At 39.5% G+C, this 16,809-nt stretch overlaps 1 protein-coding gene across 1 annotated transcript in view; it reads right to left on the minus strand.

Annotated features, from left to right (window-relative positions):
• The window catches only part of TRPC5 (transient receptor potential cation channel subfamily C member 5), a 345,492-nt gene that overhangs the window by 142,394 nt on the left and 186,289 nt on the right, over nt 1–16,809 (minus strand). The window contains exon 3 of the mRNA XM_030934047.1: nt 7,473–7,994. Within this exon, the coding sequence (XP_030789907.1) occupies nt 7,473–7,994 (522 nt within the window). The remainder of the gene's footprint in view (nt 1–7,472; nt 7,995–16,809) is intronic.

The raw sequence follows: 16,809 nt of genomic DNA on the forward strand, positions 1-16,809 counted from the left end.
GAAAATTCACCCATATGCAAAAAAATGTTTGTATGACAATACCTGAAAGTCTATTTGACATGAAATAATTATCCAATAGTTTTACACCTATTTTCTAAGAGATTAGAACTTTCTTATTCTACTTCATGCCAAAGTTAGAGTTTGGAAATCAGCTATTGTTTCGTTCTTTGGAGCTTTTTTTTTTTTTTTTTTTTTTTTTTACCAAATTGAATTCTTTTGGGGAGTCTACTTGCTTTCTAGTAGGAGTAACAATGTAACAATGAGGAAAAAAACAATATGAGAAAGCCCTTCAGGAAATAATGAATTATATTCCATTCAAGGCTAAGATTTTGTTCCTGAGGGGGTTATGTAACTCTGAACGTTATTAGCCCACTATGATCCAACTTGATTTTTATGATTTTTTTACATCAAAGCTGACTGTTGTGTTTTTGTACTGACAGTCTTATCTTAATAGACTAGATGTACTTAGTGATTCCTCTTAGGAATACTTCTTATATTTTTTTTTAGAGATCCTACTCTCTCCAGCCCGTATTTAAAACTGGGTTTCTTCTGTCTCCTTAACCCTCAGAAAGCTCACAAACTAACCAACCAACAGAAAATCTCTAAAGAAAGAAAAAATAACTTCTAGTTCCTGAAGTTAGTTATTTGTGAATTACTTGTATTGATAAATAAAACTGTCGGTTTCCAATATCACATCTCTTCAGCGTAATAAATAATCCTTGAAGGTGATTGCCATTATACTTATGAAGGTTGGAACTGCATTTTACAAGGTAAGGAAAATCACTGAAGTCTTTATACCTGGTCACAATTTCATCTTAAAAGACCCTAGAAAAATGCTGAAGGTGGCCGGACGTGGTGGCTCCCAGCACTTTGGGAGGCTGAGGCGGGTGAATCACGAGGTCAGGAGATCGAGACCATCCTGGCTAACATGGTGAAACCCCGTCTCTTCTAAAAACACAAAAAATTAGCTGGGCGTGGTGGCGGGCGCCTGTAGTCCCAGCTACTTGGGAGGCTGAGGCAGGAGAATGGCGTGAACCTGGGAGGCAGAGCTTGCAGTGAGTCGAGATTGCACCACTGAACTCCAACTTGGGTGACAGAGCGAGACTCAGTCTCAAAAAAATAAAAAAAAAAAAAGAAAAATGCTGAAGGCATCTCAAAAGATAATTTTAAGTTTACCCCAAATATTCATATAAGGTGGACAAGGGGGCCACGGTTATGAAACACAACTTAGTGTTTCAGATTCCTCTAATCAAAGATGTCATTAACTGGCTGGGCGTGGTGTCTCACACCTATAATCCTAGCACTTTGGGAGGCCAAGACAAGCAGATTTCCTGAGCTCAGGAGTTCGAGACCAGCCTGGGCAACATGGTGAAACCCCATCTCTACTAAAATACAAAAAAATCAGCCAGCACGGTAGTGGGCGCCTGTAATCCCAGCTACTCAGGAGGCTGAGGCATGAGAATAGCTTGAACCTGGGAGATGGAGGTTGCAGTGAGCCAAGATCATGCCACTGCACTCCAGCCTGGGCAACAAAGCGAAACTCTGTCTAAAAAAAGAGGTGTGTTATTAACAAAATCTGTTGTTGAGAGCACATAAATACACATGCCTCTATATTATGACAAATTCTGGAAATATTGGTCATTCTAATACGTTTATTCTTACTTAAACTTGGGGGAACATGCCTTTCTTGAAACTATAACTTCTAAATTTTTAATGTAAGCAAACCCCTAACTTCCAGCTTTGGAAAATCAGCTCTGTTGCAGCTCATTTTTTGGAGAAAAAAAATGTTTTGTGTGAAATACAGCTTTTAAGCTCAAGTTTTAAAAAGACATGTTGTCTATTTGAAACTTAAGATGTGAATGGGCTTATCTTTGGGTCCTTATCCCGGGTGCCGGAGTTCTTGATGCTTCTCCCCTACAAACCTCGACTCATTGGGAAAATTTCCATTTGTACTGGGTATTTCTTCATTTTTTCCCCAGTTGGAATCACAGCACACTTTAAAAGATTTAGCAAGGTGTCATCAGGGATGGCACTAGAGAGTGGAGAAGTAGTGCATCTGCTCTGTCCTATTCCTGATTACAGACATTGAGGAAGTAATCCTATCTATCCTTGAAGACAGAACCTCATGGTCCAACTGTTATTAAGCATGGAATCAAGTGGAAAAGACAACTTTTCTCTTTTAGCTCAGTTATTTCATTCTCATCTAGAGGCAGTTTCTCTTTGAATAATTCTGATCCTGGGAAATAATTCTTGTCCATTCTCCTACAGTCTTTAGGGTATGAAGGTCATTTGAAAAAAAAAAAATGTCCTTTTAAAAAACGTTTCCATCTTGGTTTGGGGCTCCCGATATGTAACCCTCAGGGAAAATGTGTTCCTCTAAATCCTGGAGTGTGACCCATTTAAGATGTTAATATGTGTTTTTCTTGATGAGTTAGCACACATAAACTATATGCCTTCAAAGAATTTGAGAAATTTTGTCTAACATGGAAAAGCTGAGTTAATTGCCATAAACATAATGGAAACATAGGACTGGCGTGGTGGCTCATCCCTATAATCCAAGCAATTTGGGAGGCCCAGGCAGGTGGATCACCTGAGGTCAGGAGTTTGAGACCAGCTGGCCAACATGGTAAAACCTGTCTCTACTAAAAATACAAAAATTAGCCAGGCGTGGTGGTGCATGTCTGTAGTTCCAGATACTAGGGAGGCTGAGGTGGGAGGACTACTTGAACCTGGGAGACGGAGGTTGCAGTGAGCTGAGATGGCACCATTGCATTCCAGCCTGGGTGACATAGTGAAACTCTGTCTCGAAAATAAAAATAAAAATAAATAATAATAATAATGGAAGCATAAAGTTAGGTTTCATTCATTTATTTGCATCAAAAGGAAAGATTGGTTTGTCTAGTTTCGTCAAATCCTACATGAGAAGAGTTTATACTGCAAAAATCAAGTGTATTATATAATGTGATAAAATAAAGATCAAAATCATGACGTTTTTATGCTTGTGGTTCTAAGCACACTGTGAGTGTTTCAGTTTTTTTTTTAAAGACTAGATTTTGGATATGTATTGAACAGACTTATCAGTGTGATTCGTCAAATCAAGAACATTTGAGAACGAAGTTCTCACAGACACTTGAATTGTTGGAACCTCAGTAGCTCATATCATTGAGCTAAATTTATATGCTAAAGTTAAAATTACAAAAACACAACTCCAAAAAGGACATTGCTGATTTGTTTAGGAAGTGGGATTATTCAGCCTTAAACTAGACATGTGAATTGAATAGAGAGAAATTAGAGGCTGTATGCATTTGAGACTCAATGAAACCACATATTTTAAAAAAAAACTCTAATTCACAGGTTGGGAAGGATTACAGTTTTTTTTTTTTTTTTTTTCCTAGAAATGAAGTCACAATTCAGAAGGGATTTATAGAGTTTGATGAGTATAAATTATGTTTTACATTCCTGAAGCAATGCCTTTGGAGTATAAACTTTAAGATATATATGATTTCTCAAGCCTGTCTTTCTAATCAGTGTGGTTTAGTTTGAAGAGAAACTAATTATGTTAAAATTGATGTATAGCCATTGCTAAGAGAATTTATCTTGGAAAATCTGGAGCAAAATATATAAATATAAATCTCCAAATGATTCTGAAGTCTCTGGCTATGAGACTAAACTTTAGGCCAAATTTGAATTTCAGTGGCTCTATGGAATTATATTCTTTATCACTATTGACATTGAAGTTGACAGTCACTCAGTATCCCAGCTGTATACCTGGAGCTAGAGTTTGATGTGATCTGATTGAAACAATTCAGTCTACTAAATACCATGGTTTTCATTTATTTGATTCACAAATGTCAGTGAATAGCACCAGGCCTAAAATTGTTGATCTTTGCATAAATAGAGTGCTTTTTGAATTACTTTTCAAAAAGTAATTTACTTTTGAAATTACTTGATTTTTGAAATTACTTTGATTACTTACTTTTGAAATTACTTTGATTACTGCTGAATATCCATAATATTGAATAGTTAAGAAGGGCTACTTTGCTAGTGTTATGGATTAAACATAATTTAGCTGGCTGCGCATGGTAGCTCACATCTGTAATCCCAGCGCTTTGGGAGGCTGAGATGAGAAGATCACTTGAGGCCAGGAGTTTGAGGCCAGGAGTTTGAAACCAGCCTAGGCAACATAGTGAGACCTTGTCTCTAAAAATAATAAAAATAGGCTGGGTGCGGTGGCTTATGCCTGTAATCCCAGCACTTTGAGGGGCCGAGGTGGGCAGATCACTTGAGGTCAGGAGTTCAAGACCGGCCTGGCCAGCATGGTGAAACCCCATCTCTACTTAAAAAAAAAATACAAAAATTTTCTTGGTGTGGTGGTGCATACCTGTAGTCTCAACTACTATGGAGGCTGAGGCAGGAGAATCGATTGAACCCAGGAGTCGGAGGTTGCAATGAGCCGAGACTGTGCCACTGCACTCCAACCTGGGTGACAGAGTGAGACTCCATCTCAAAAATAAATAAATAAATAAAATTTTTTAAAAAAGTGGCCTTGCGAAATATGAAACTATACTTAGATAGGTTCACTATTGAAAGTAAAATAGACACTCCCAAACTTGTGCATCTTCAAAAATGAATCCTAGTGATGATGGTTGCACAATGTGAATGTACTTGATTCCACTGAACTGTAAACTTACAAGTGGTTAAAATTTGAAATTTTATATTAGGTATATCTTACCACAATAAAAATTCCACTTCAGTGTACACAGGAATGGACCCTGGAAACAATGTTGGAATCTCTGATGATTAATCAAGAGAGCAAGAAGAAATAAGACCCCAGGGCACATTCAGGTTAGTGGGATGATACTTAAGAAATATATGAAAATATAGTAGCATAAAGATATTATGTAAAAACAATGATAAGTTATGGAATAAAGAACACAAGGGACAAAGTTTCTGGACAGTAAAAGGACTAAAACAAAGTGGAAAAAAGTGATGAGAAGGTTAACGAGGGTTGGAGGGCAGTTAATGTATAATACAAAAGTGATTCTGTGGTCATGTGACAAGCAGATCCCCATGAGAGTGAGAAAGTCATCACACTGGTTTTCAAATGCAACAGTAACTAAAACTGGCAATTGAAGATCATATGAGCAGGCAGAGTCAAGCCATACAATAGAAGGTGACCTACCAACACAAAATTGATGAAATATTGCAGTGAAATTGTCTGAAAATAAATGCATTCTCAATTTTAAAGAGCATGGGGGGCCTAAAATTATAAAGTTTATCTCATCTTCAGCGGGGCGAGGATTGTAAACTTCAGTTGTATTCTGCAATTATCTATTTTTTAAAAACTATTTTATTCCCATTAAACATTCTGTCACTTGGAAGCAATTCATGTTCTAAAAATATCTGTGATTTTCTTTCTCACAGTATTATAACAATTTATGTAAAGTGAAAACACACTGAAACGATAATATACATCTTTAATGGAAATATACACTTATATCAAAGTGTAGATACAGCAGACTGTTTAACACAATAACTGATACTTCACATCAACAGCAGGGCTGTGGGAGAGAGGGCGGGATAAGAGAAGGATAGGCCTTTACTATATCTATTACCTGCCATTTTACTGTACAGAATTAGACCATATGCCACGAGTCCTCCATGTGTAACAATAAAAATGAATAATTTTAACAGCTAATAGTAAATTTTTTTTGAGATAGAGTCTCACTCTATCGCCCAGGCTAGAGTGCCATGGCACAATCTTGACTTACTGCAACCTCTGCCTCCCAGGTTCAAGTGATTTTCATGTCGCAGCCCCCTGAGTAGCTGGGATTACATGCACCTGCCACCAGGCCCAGCTAATTTTTGTATTTTTAGTAGAGACTGGGTTTCACCATGTTGACCAGGCTGGTCTCGAACTCCTGACCTCAGATGATATGCCAGCTTTGGCTTCCCAAAGTGCCGGGATTACAGGTGTGAGCCACCACACCCCGCTCAGCTAATAGTTATTGACTGCTACTGTATGCTCGGTATTTCGCTATGCATAAGTACATTACCTATTCTATTTTATTTTATTATTTTATTTTATCTTTACATTTCTCCAGGGAAGTAAGTGCAACACCAGGCTTATTGAAATAACTTAAAGCAGGTAAGTGGCAAAAGTAAAATAAGGGGACTCATAGGTAGGCCTAAACATTTACCACTTCCTCCAGTATAGCCCTTTCGATCTCCATGTTGCTCTTTTTCATTTTTTATCCCTTTCCAGGTTGCCCTGGTATTTGTTTTTTGCCTCATTTCTAAGGCATAGTACTTTTATTTTTGTCTGAGAAAAAGGGATCAGATAAACACACAATGAGGTTTGTCTCAGAGCCTGGATCCATGAAGGAATGGCACTGCCAGTTGCCCTTCAGCTGACAGGCACCCCTCAGCTGCTTTGACTCCAGGTAGCATGGAAAAGAGATGGAAATGGACATTAAAGTACTTCTGGTGCCATGCACTGAATGCTATATTTTCTTATTTCCCACAATCCCCTATGAAGTGAAGAAACTATTTTCATCTCTATTCTATAAATGAGAAAACTAATGCCCTGAAAATAGGAGTGCGTTTCTTTAGGTCATACAGCTAGTGGGTTAAAATTCTATCCTCAGTAGCTCTGGCTCCACAGTCCCTGCTTTTTCCATGGTATCATGCTGCTTCCTTAAAGGGCTAAGTTAGCCTTGTTAGGAGGCTCTCCCAAACTGTTTGATAAGATGGCATAAAACTACACCTGCTTGATTGTAAACCTTGCCTGAATGGAAAGCAGAGCCTCACCTGTGACCTGCTTGAACTGCCCTCCTTCAAAGAGGTGGAACCTAACATTCTGGAGGTCATACCATAGCAGATCCTGCTCCAACCTTTTATTGAACTACAAACCCTGAGTATGACTTCATCTTGTAACTGTGTTTTTTAGCCTTCTCACTAAGGGGCTGCCAGGGATTCAGTTGTGCCAACAATTACCAGCATCCAGGCGGTGACCCTTCTGTAATCACTGCCCACTATGTCCCCAGTATATAGGATAGGATCCTTTGTTATGTGCTATCACAGAACACTGTTCTTTCAAAGTACATATCTTAGTAGGTAACTATATATTCGTTAAAGCGATTATTTACTCTATATCCACTACCAGCTTGTAAGCTCCACGAAAGTAGGGTCAGTGTCTGTCTTCTGTATTGCAAACACTCAGAACAGTGCTCAGTAAGCATTTGTTAAATGCATGAATGCTTTTCCATCAAAGAATCAGATGGTTACTTATCTGGCCATAAAGAAAATACAAAAAGGTGTCTGTGCCTTGGATAAATGGGCCTAGCTGTGAGGCCTGCCCAACCATTTGTTTGTTAGAGAGCGAAATGGTAGAAAAATGCTGATTCTTGCTCTACTGCTCCAGACTTTGGAGGCCTTAAGCTTCCCTGAAAGCAGACATGAGCTCAGCTTACCTCTTTCTGGTGGTATTTGATTGCCACCTTCAACTTGGCCAGGTCATGGTACTTCTGAGGGTCAAGCTCTTCACTGTGGTCATCTCGATGATTGAGGATGATCTCCAGTTCCCTGGAGCTCCGAGCTTGGTCCAGCAGGTCTTTGGCAAAGAGCTTGCACTGCTGAGAGAGCTCCTCATACTCGGCCTTGAACTCATTCTCCACCTTGCTGAGCTCCTTGAGCTCCCAGCCCAGGCGGAAGGCAGTTAGGATGGGGTCCTCACTTGATAAGGCAATGAGTGAGGGGCTTGCCAAAGCCTTATAGATGTTCAGTCGGGAGCGAGAGTGGCGCAGACTGTCTACCTCTGAACTAGACACACACTCCACACAGTTGCAGCGGATCTGGTGGGGCCGTGGGATAGTGACCCGTTTTTGGACAAGCAATTTGATGATTTCGTAGTTGTTGGTGTGGGCAGCCAGCATGATGGGAGTGATGTCCGGTGTGAACTCAGAGAACTGTGTGTCCATCATCAGAGTGGGGACCTAGGTACAAGAAATGAGAAGCATAGAAGGGCAGGATTAAAGTTTGGAGAGAGAAGCATAGGTCCTATAAAATGCTGGCAATTCAGGAATTAGAGTCTCCATTCTTGTTTCAATTTTTTGAGCTCCTAAACCTCCTTCCTTATAGCTAATGTTTATGGAATGCTTATTGTGTGCCAGCCACTATTCTAAGCACATTACATGTCTTTACTCATTTAATCTCCACAACAACCTTGTGAGGTAAATATTCTTCCCATATGAAGAAGCTGAGACACAGGGAGATTAGTGAACACACCTAAGGTTACGAAGTTTTTAGTCAGCAGAGCCAAGATTCAAACCCAAGCAAGACTCTAGAGCCGAGCTCTAGAGTCAAGTTGTCAATTATGCAATGACAACATTCCCATTTCTGTCTGAGACATACTGGAGAATACAGAGAAGTAAAGGACATTTTTTCCTGACCTCCTGGAGAATTATTTGGGTAGAGCAAACTTACATAAAACTGGTAACAGTACATAGTATTATCTGCTCAGTTCCAAATGAGCAGTAGAGGCTGCAGGAATATTTATTTGAAAGGCTAACGACAACCAGTAATCTTCAAGACCGTATCATTAAACCAAACCCCCGGGGCTGAAGAGAAGATTCCCTCAAATGATTACATTAACTTTGTGTGTGTGTGTGTGTGTGTGTATATATACACACACACATATATACGTATATATGTATAAGTGTATATATACACATACACACACATACATATAACTTCAGGGGACCAAAGACCAAGGCCAGACAGGGTTCGTCCAACTTCCTGTAGGTCCCAGGAAGGTAAAGATAATTCGTTAGGGTCAGGAAGAAGTACTCTGAAAATGAAGACTTCTCGGCTTGGGGAGGGGATACTGATAACAAAAGGACCATTGATAAAACTGCTATGTCCATGATGTAATGTTTAGTGTAAATAGCAGCTATGAAGGTGGGGGCTTCTTTGGGTATTCAGGGGCACTTCTGGGTGAGTGCGCAGAACCTGATCAATGAATTAAAAAATCTTTCAACTTTAAAATGTCTCTTGCCAGGCACGGTGGCTCACGCCTGTAATCCCAGCACTTTGGGAGGCTGAGGCAGGCGGAACATGAGGTCAAGAGATAGAGACCATCTTGGCTAACACAGTGAAATCCCGTCCCTACTAAAAATACAAAAAATTAGCCAGGTGTGGTGGCGGGCGCCTGTAGTCCCAGCTACTTGGGAGGCTGATGCAGGAGAATGGAGTGAACCCAGGAGGCGGAGCTGGCAGTGAACGGAGATCACGCCACTGCACTCCAGCCTGGGCAACAGAGAAAGACTCAGTCTCAAAAAAAAAAAAAAAAAAAAAGAAAAGTCTCCTTTAGGACCCAGTCTTTTCTCAGTCTAGTAGGGAAACTGAGGCAGCTCGCTAGACTCACAGAAGAGTTTAAGTGTGGTAGGATCTAGAGCTAGAGAAGAGGAGGACTGGAATAGTCAATAGAGGCAACAGAGGCTTTATGAAGAGGTGAAGCCGAGTATTCAAAACATGCATAGGATTCCAGAAAATTGAGAAATATTGATTTTATTACACTTTAGGAAAACATGTTTTAAATGTTCATTTTCTTGTCATTTCTAAGATGCATTTAATAGATGTAGTATACCTAATTCATAAGGTTATACGACGATTTTTAAAATGTATATAATGCAGAATATTTTAACATCTTTCACTTGGTAGCTAATTACAATCTTTTCTAAATGTAAAACATAAATTATCAAAATGTGAGAATGAGATTTAGACAGCCGAAATACAATCATCAGTTAATAACTATTATGACCCAGAAGTGCATATTTCTGCTCTTCGGTGGAGACTTGGGGTGCCCTCGCCATTGGTTCCTTTAGCCTTAACAGCAGAGGTTTTTTTCTTAGGGTCATTAAGACTGGGCACGTATCATAGTTAATATTCATTGATAAATTAGGTAAGTAAAACATAGAAAAAAAGCTGAACTCGAGAAAAATTTGAGAAGACAGAGCACATAAACAGGACTATAATTCACAATAACTTAGGTTTTGCTAGAAAAAAATCTCAAAATCTCAGTGACTTAATCAAGATTCAATTGGGCTACATATTTATGAAGAGTTGAGACACTGCAGAGTGCAAAGTAATCAGATTCCAACCCAATGGAGTTTGTATTCCAATAACATGTCAGACTTCTCATACTTCTAAATCAAATATGTATGTTCTTAGATAGGCTTATGAAGATACACTCCAATAGCAGATTGAAGAGCTTCAATTCCTTTGTCTTACCCTTATCAAGCTACCTGTAAGTGAAAATAACATTCTATTGTAGTATAAGTGATATAAGTTATACATCTCTGTATTAATATGTATGTTAATTTGCTCTATATATTCTTTAATCGGGGACACAAGCTGAAAGGATAAGAAAATTCAGTTCTTAAAGTTTGTGTGCCCAAAGGTGGCACACATGATTTTCCTTCATATTTCATTAGCTAAAACAATCCATATGGTCAAGGCATTGTCCTTTCAGGTAAAACATAACATTAACTCCAAAGCTAGGAAGAAAATAAGTATGATTAATATTTGCCTAACATAAAATTATAAAATTTTCAGTGTGTAAACTAACCAAATCTACCTCATTTCATGAGGTATAAAATGTACTTTAGTATTATTTCTTTATAATTTATTAAGTATTCATGATTATAAAAGTATTCAGAAAAAATGAAATAAAACAGAAATCTCATGTTGCTCTGGAGCCACAGAAACAGTCCACATGTTCCGTATAGCATATGGTACTTGCATTGAGGATATCAATGATTGATATTAGGCATGATGCATGCACAGGACCTTGGGAAAATATTGTATTTATAGAAGGTATAAGATCTTTTTCCACTGCCTTTCTTTTCTTTTCTTTTATTATTTTATTATTATTTTTTTATTATACTTTAAGTTCTAAGGTACATGTGCATAACGTGCAGGTTTGTTACATATGTATACTTGTGCCATGTTGGTGTGCTGCACCCATCAACTCGTCAGCACCCATCAATTAATCATTTATATCAGCTATAACTCCCAATGCAATCCCTCCCTCCTATACCCTCCCCATGATAGGCCCCAGTGTGTGATGTTCCCCTTCCCGAGTCCAAGTGATCTCATTGTTCAGTTCCCACCTATGAGTGAGAACATGCGGTGTTTGGTTTTCTGTTCTTGTGATAGTTTGCTAAGAATGATGGTTTCCAGCTGCATCCATGTCCCTACAAAGGACGCAAACTCATCCTTTTTTATGGCTGCATAATATTCCATGGTGTATATGTGCCACATTTTCCTAATCCAGTCTGTCACAGATGGACATTTGGGTTGATTCCAAGTCTTTGCTATTGTGAATAGTGCCGCAATAAACATACGTGTGCATGTGTCTTTATAGCAGCATGATTTATAATCCTTTGGGTATATACCCAGTAGTGGGATGGCTGGGTCATATGGTACATCTAGTTCTAGATCCTTGAGGAATCGCCATACTGTTTTCCATAATGGTTGAACTAGTTTATAATCCCACCAACAGTGTAAAAGTGTTCCTATTTCTCCACATCCTCTCCAATACCTGTTGTTGCCTGACATTTTAATGATTGCCATTCTAACTGGTGTGAGATGGTATCTCATTGTGGTTTTGATTTGCATTTCTCTGATGGCCAGTGATGATGAGCATTTTTTCATGTGTCTGTTGGCTGTATGAATGTCTTCTTTTGAGAAATGTCTGTTCATATCCTTTCCCCACTTTTTGATGGGGTTGTTTTTTTTTTCTTGTAAATTTGTTTGAGTTCTTTGTAGATTCTGGATATTAGCCCTTTGTCAGATGAGTAGATTGCAAAAATTTTCTCCCATTCTGTAGGTTGCCTGTTCACTCTGATGGTAGTATCTTTTGCTGTGCAGAAGCTCTTTAGTTTAATTAGATCCCATTTGTCAATTTTGGCTTTTGCTGCCGTTGCTTTTGGTGTTTTAGACATGAAGTCCTTGCCCATGCCTATGTCCTGAATGGTACTACCTAGGTTTTCTTCTAGGGTTTTTATGGTATTAGGTCTAACATTTAAGTCTCTAATCCATCTTGAATTAATTTTCATTTAAGGAGTAAGGAAAGGATCCAGTTTCAGCTTTCTACTTATGGCTAGCCAATTTTCCCAGCACCATTTATTCAATAGGGAGTCCTTTCCCCATTTCTTGTTTCTCTCAGGTTTGTCAAAGATCAGATGGCTGTAGATGTGTGGTATTATTTCTGAGGACTCTGTTCTGTTCCATTGGTCTATATCTCTGTTTTGGTACCAGTACCATGCTGTTTTGGTTACTGTAGCCTTGTAGTATAGTTTGAAGTCAGGTAGCGTGCTGCCTCCAGCTTTGTTCTTTTGACTTAGAATTGTCTTGGCAATGCGGGCTCTTTTTTGGTTCCATATGAACTTTAAAGCCTTTTTTTCCAATTCTGTGAAGAAACTCATTGGTAGCTTGATGGGGATGGCATTGAATCTATAAATAACCTTGGGCAGTATGGCCATTTTCATGATATTGATTCTTCCTATCCATGAGCATGGTATGTTCTTCCATTTGTTAGTGTCCTCTTTGATTTCACTGAGCAGTGGTTTGTAGTTCTCCTTGAAGAGGTCCTTTACATCCCTTGTAAGTTGGATTCCTAGGTATTTTATTCTCTTTGAAGCAATTGTGAATGGAAGTTCATTCATGATTTGGCTCTCTGTTTGTCTGTTACTGGTGTATAAGAATGCTTGTGATTTTTGCACATTGATTTTGTATCCTGAGACTTTGCTGAAGTTGCTTATCAGCTTAAGGAGATTTTGGGCTGAGACAATGGGGTTTTCTAAATATACAATCATGTCTTCTGCAAACAGGGACAATTTGACTTCTTCTTTTCCTAACTGGATACGCTTTATTTCCTTCTCTTGCCTGATTGCCCTAGCCAGAACTTCCAAGACTATGTTGAATAGGAGTGGTGAGAGAGGGCATCCCTGTCTTGTGCCAGTTTTCAAAGGGAATTTTTCCACTTTTTGCTTATTCAGTATGATATTGGCTGTGGGTTTGTCATAAATAGCTCTTATTATCTTGAGGTACGTTCCATCAATACCGAATGTATTGAGCGTTTTTAGCATGAAGGGCTGTTGAATTTTGTCAAAAGCCTTTTCTGCATCTATTGAGATAATCATGTGGTTCTTGTCTTTGGTTCTGTTTATATGCTGGATTACATTTATTGATTTGTGAATGTTGAACCAGCCTTGCATCCCAGGGATGAAGCCCACTTGATCATGGTGGATAAGCTTTTGGATGTGCTGCTGAATCCGGTTTGCCAGTATTTTATTGAGGATTTTTGCATCGATGTTCATCAGGGATATTGGTCTAAAATTCTCTTTTTTTTGTTGTGTCTCTGCCAGGCTTTGGTATCAGGATGATGTTGGCCTCATAAAATGAGTTAGGGAGGATTCCCTCTTTTTCTATTGAATGGAATAGTATCAGAAGGAATGGTAACAGCTCCTCTTTGTACCTCTGGTAGAATTCAGCTGTGAATCCATCTGGTCCTGGACTTTTTTTGGTGGGTAGGCTATTAATTATTGCCTCAATTTCAGAGCCTGCTATTGGTCTATTCAGGGATTCAACTTCTTCCTGGTTTAGTCTTGGAAGAGTGTAAGTGTCCAGGAAATTATCCATTTCTTCTAGATTTTCTAGTTGATTTGCGTAGAGGTGTTTATAGTATTCTCTGATGGTAGTTTGTATTTCTGTGGGGTCGCTGGTGATATCCCCTTTATCATTTTTTATTGCATCTATTTGATTCCTCTCTCTTTTCTTCTTTATTAGTCTTGCTTGCGGTCTGTCAATTTTGTTGATCTTTTCAAAAAACCAACTCCTGGATTCATTGATTTTTTGGAGGGTTTTTTGTGTCTCAGTCTCCTTCAGTTCTGCTCTGATCTTAGTTATTTCTTGCCTTCTGCTAGCTTTTGAATGTGTTTGCTCTTGCTTCTCCAGTTCTTTTAATTGTGATGTTAGAGTGTCAATTTTAGATCTTTCCAGCTTTCTCTTGTGGGCATTTAGTGCTATAAATTTCCCTCTACACACTGCTTTAAATGTGTCCCGGAGATTCTGGTATGTTGTATCTTTATTCTCATTGGTTTTCAAAGAACATCTTTATTTCTGCCTTCATTTCGTTATGTACCCAGTAGTCATTCAGGAGCATGTTGTTCAGTTTCCATGTAGTTGAGCGGTTTTGATTGAGTTTCTTAGTCCTGAGTTCTAGTTTGATTGCACTGTGGTCTGAGAGACAGTTTGTTATAATTTCTGTTCTTGTACATTTGCTGAGGAGTGCTTTACTTCCAATTATGTTGTCAATTTTGGAATAAGTGCGATGTGGTGCTGAGAAGAATATATATTCTGTTGATTTGGGGTGGAGAGTTCTATAGATGTCTATTAGGTCCGCTTGGTGCAGAGATGAGTTCAATTCCTGGATATCCTTGTTAACTTTCTGTCTCGTTGATCTGTCTAATGTTGACAGTGGAGTGTTGAAGTCTCCCATTATTATTGTATGGGAGTCCAAGTCTCTTTGTAAGTCTCTAAGGACTTGCTTTATGAATCTGGGTGCTCCTGTATTGGGTGCATATATATTTAGGATAGTTAGCTGTTCCTGTTGAATTGATCCCTTTACCATTATGTAATGGCCTTCTTTGTCTCTTTTGATCTTTGATGGTTTAAAGTCTATTTTATCAGAGACTAGGATTGCAACCCCTGCTTTTTTTTGTTCTCCATTTGCTTGGTAGATCTTCCTCCATCTCTTTATTTTGAGCCTATGTATGTCTCTGCATGTGAGATGGGTCTCCTGAATACAGCAGACTGATGGGTCTTGACTCTTTATCCAGTTTGCCAGTCTGTGTCTTTTAATTGGAGCATTTAGTCCATTAACATTCAAGGTTAATATTGTTATGTGTGAACTTGATCCTGCCATTATGATATTAAGTGGTTTTTTTGCTCGTTAGTTGATGTAGTTTCTTCCTAGCCTTGATGGTCTTTACATTTTGGCATGTTTTTGCAATGGCTGGTACCCGTTGTTCCTTTCCATGTTTAGGGCTTCCTTCAGGGTCTCTTGTAAGGCAGGCCTGGTGGTGACAAAATCTCTAAGCATTTGCTTATCTGTAAAGGATTTTATTTCTCCTTCACTGATGAAACTTAGTTTGGCTGGATATGAAATTCTGGGTTTAAAATTCTTTTCTTAAGAATGTTGAATATTGGCCCCCACTGTCTTCTGGCTTGTAGAGTTTCTGCCGAGAGGTCTGCTGTTAGTCTGATGGGCTTCCCTTTGTGGGTAACCCGACCTTTCTCTCTGGCTGCCCTTAAGATTTTTTCCTTCATTTCAACTTTGGTGAATCTGGCAATTATGTGTCTTGGAGTTGCTCTTCTCGAGGAGTAGTGTTCTCTGTATTTCCTGAATTTGAATGTTGGCCTGCCCTACTAAGTTGGGGAATTTCTCCTGGATGATATCCTGAAGAGTGTTTTCCAACTTGGTTCCATTTTCCCCCTCACTTTCAGGCACCCCAATCCGAGGTAGATTTGGTCTTTTTACATAATCCCATACTTCTTGCAGGCTTTGTTCATTTCTTTTTCTTCTTTTTTCTTTTGGTTTCTCTTCTCGCTTCATTTCATTCATTTGATCCTCAATCGCTGATACTCTTTCTTCCAGTTGATCAAGTCAGTTACTGAAGCTTGTGGATTTGTCACGTATTTCTCGTGTCATGGTTTTCATCTCTGTCATTTCATTTATGATCTTCTCTGCATTAATTATTCTAGCTATCAATTCTTCCACTCTTTTTTCAAGATTTTTAGTTTCTTTGCGCTGGGTACGTAATTCCTCCTTTAGCTCTGAAAAGTTTGATGGACTGAAGCCTTCTTCTCTCATCTCGTCAAAGTCATTCTCTGACCAGCTTTGATCCATTGCTGGCGATGAGCTGTGCTCCTTTGCAGGGGGAGATGCTCTTATTTTTTGAATTTCCAGCTTTTCTGCCCTGCTTCTTCCCCATCTTTGTGGTTTTATCTGTCTCTGGTCTTTGATGATGGTGACGTACTGATGGGGTTTTGGTATAGGTGTTCTTCCTGTTTGATAGTTTTCCTTCTAATAGTCAGGACCCTCAGCTGTAGGTCTGTTGGAGATTGCTTGAGGTCCACTCCAGACCCTGTTTGCCTGGGTATCAGCAGCAGAGTTTGCAGAAGATAGAATATTGCTGAAGAGCGAGTGTACCTGTCTGATTCTTACTTTGGGAGCTTCCTCTCAGGGGTGTACTCCACCCTGTGAGGTGTGGGGTGTCAGACTGCCCCTAGTGGGGGATGTCTCCCAGTTCGGCTACTCAGGGATCAGGGACCCACTTGATCAGGCAGTCTGTCCATTCTCAGATCTTAACCCCCGTGTTGGGAAATCCACTGCTCTCTTCAAAGCTGTCAGACAGAGTCGTTCGGGTCTGCACAGGTCTCTGCTGCTTTCCCTGTTGTTTTTTTTAGCTGCGCCCTGTCCCCAGAGGTGGAGTCTACAGAGACAGGCAGGTTTCCTTGAGCTGCTGTGAGCTCCACCCAGTTTGAGCTTCTCAGCCGCTTTGTTTACCTACTTAAGCCTCAGCAACGGCGGCGCCCCTCCCCCAGCCTCGCTGCTGTCTTGCGGTTAGATTGCAGACTGCTGTGCTAGCAATGAGGGAGGCTCCGGGCCGTGGGACCCTCCCGGCCAGGTGTTGGTATAATCTCCTGGTGTGCCCGTTTGCTTAAAGCACAGTATTGGGGTGG

This window comes from Rhinopithecus roxellana, chromosome 7 (genome assembly GCF_007565055.1).
Source record: "Rhinopithecus roxellana isolate Shanxi Qingling chromosome 7, ASM756505v1, whole genome shotgun sequence".
NCBI lineage: Eukaryota > Metazoa > Chordata > Mammalia > Primates > Cercopithecidae > Rhinopithecus > Rhinopithecus roxellana.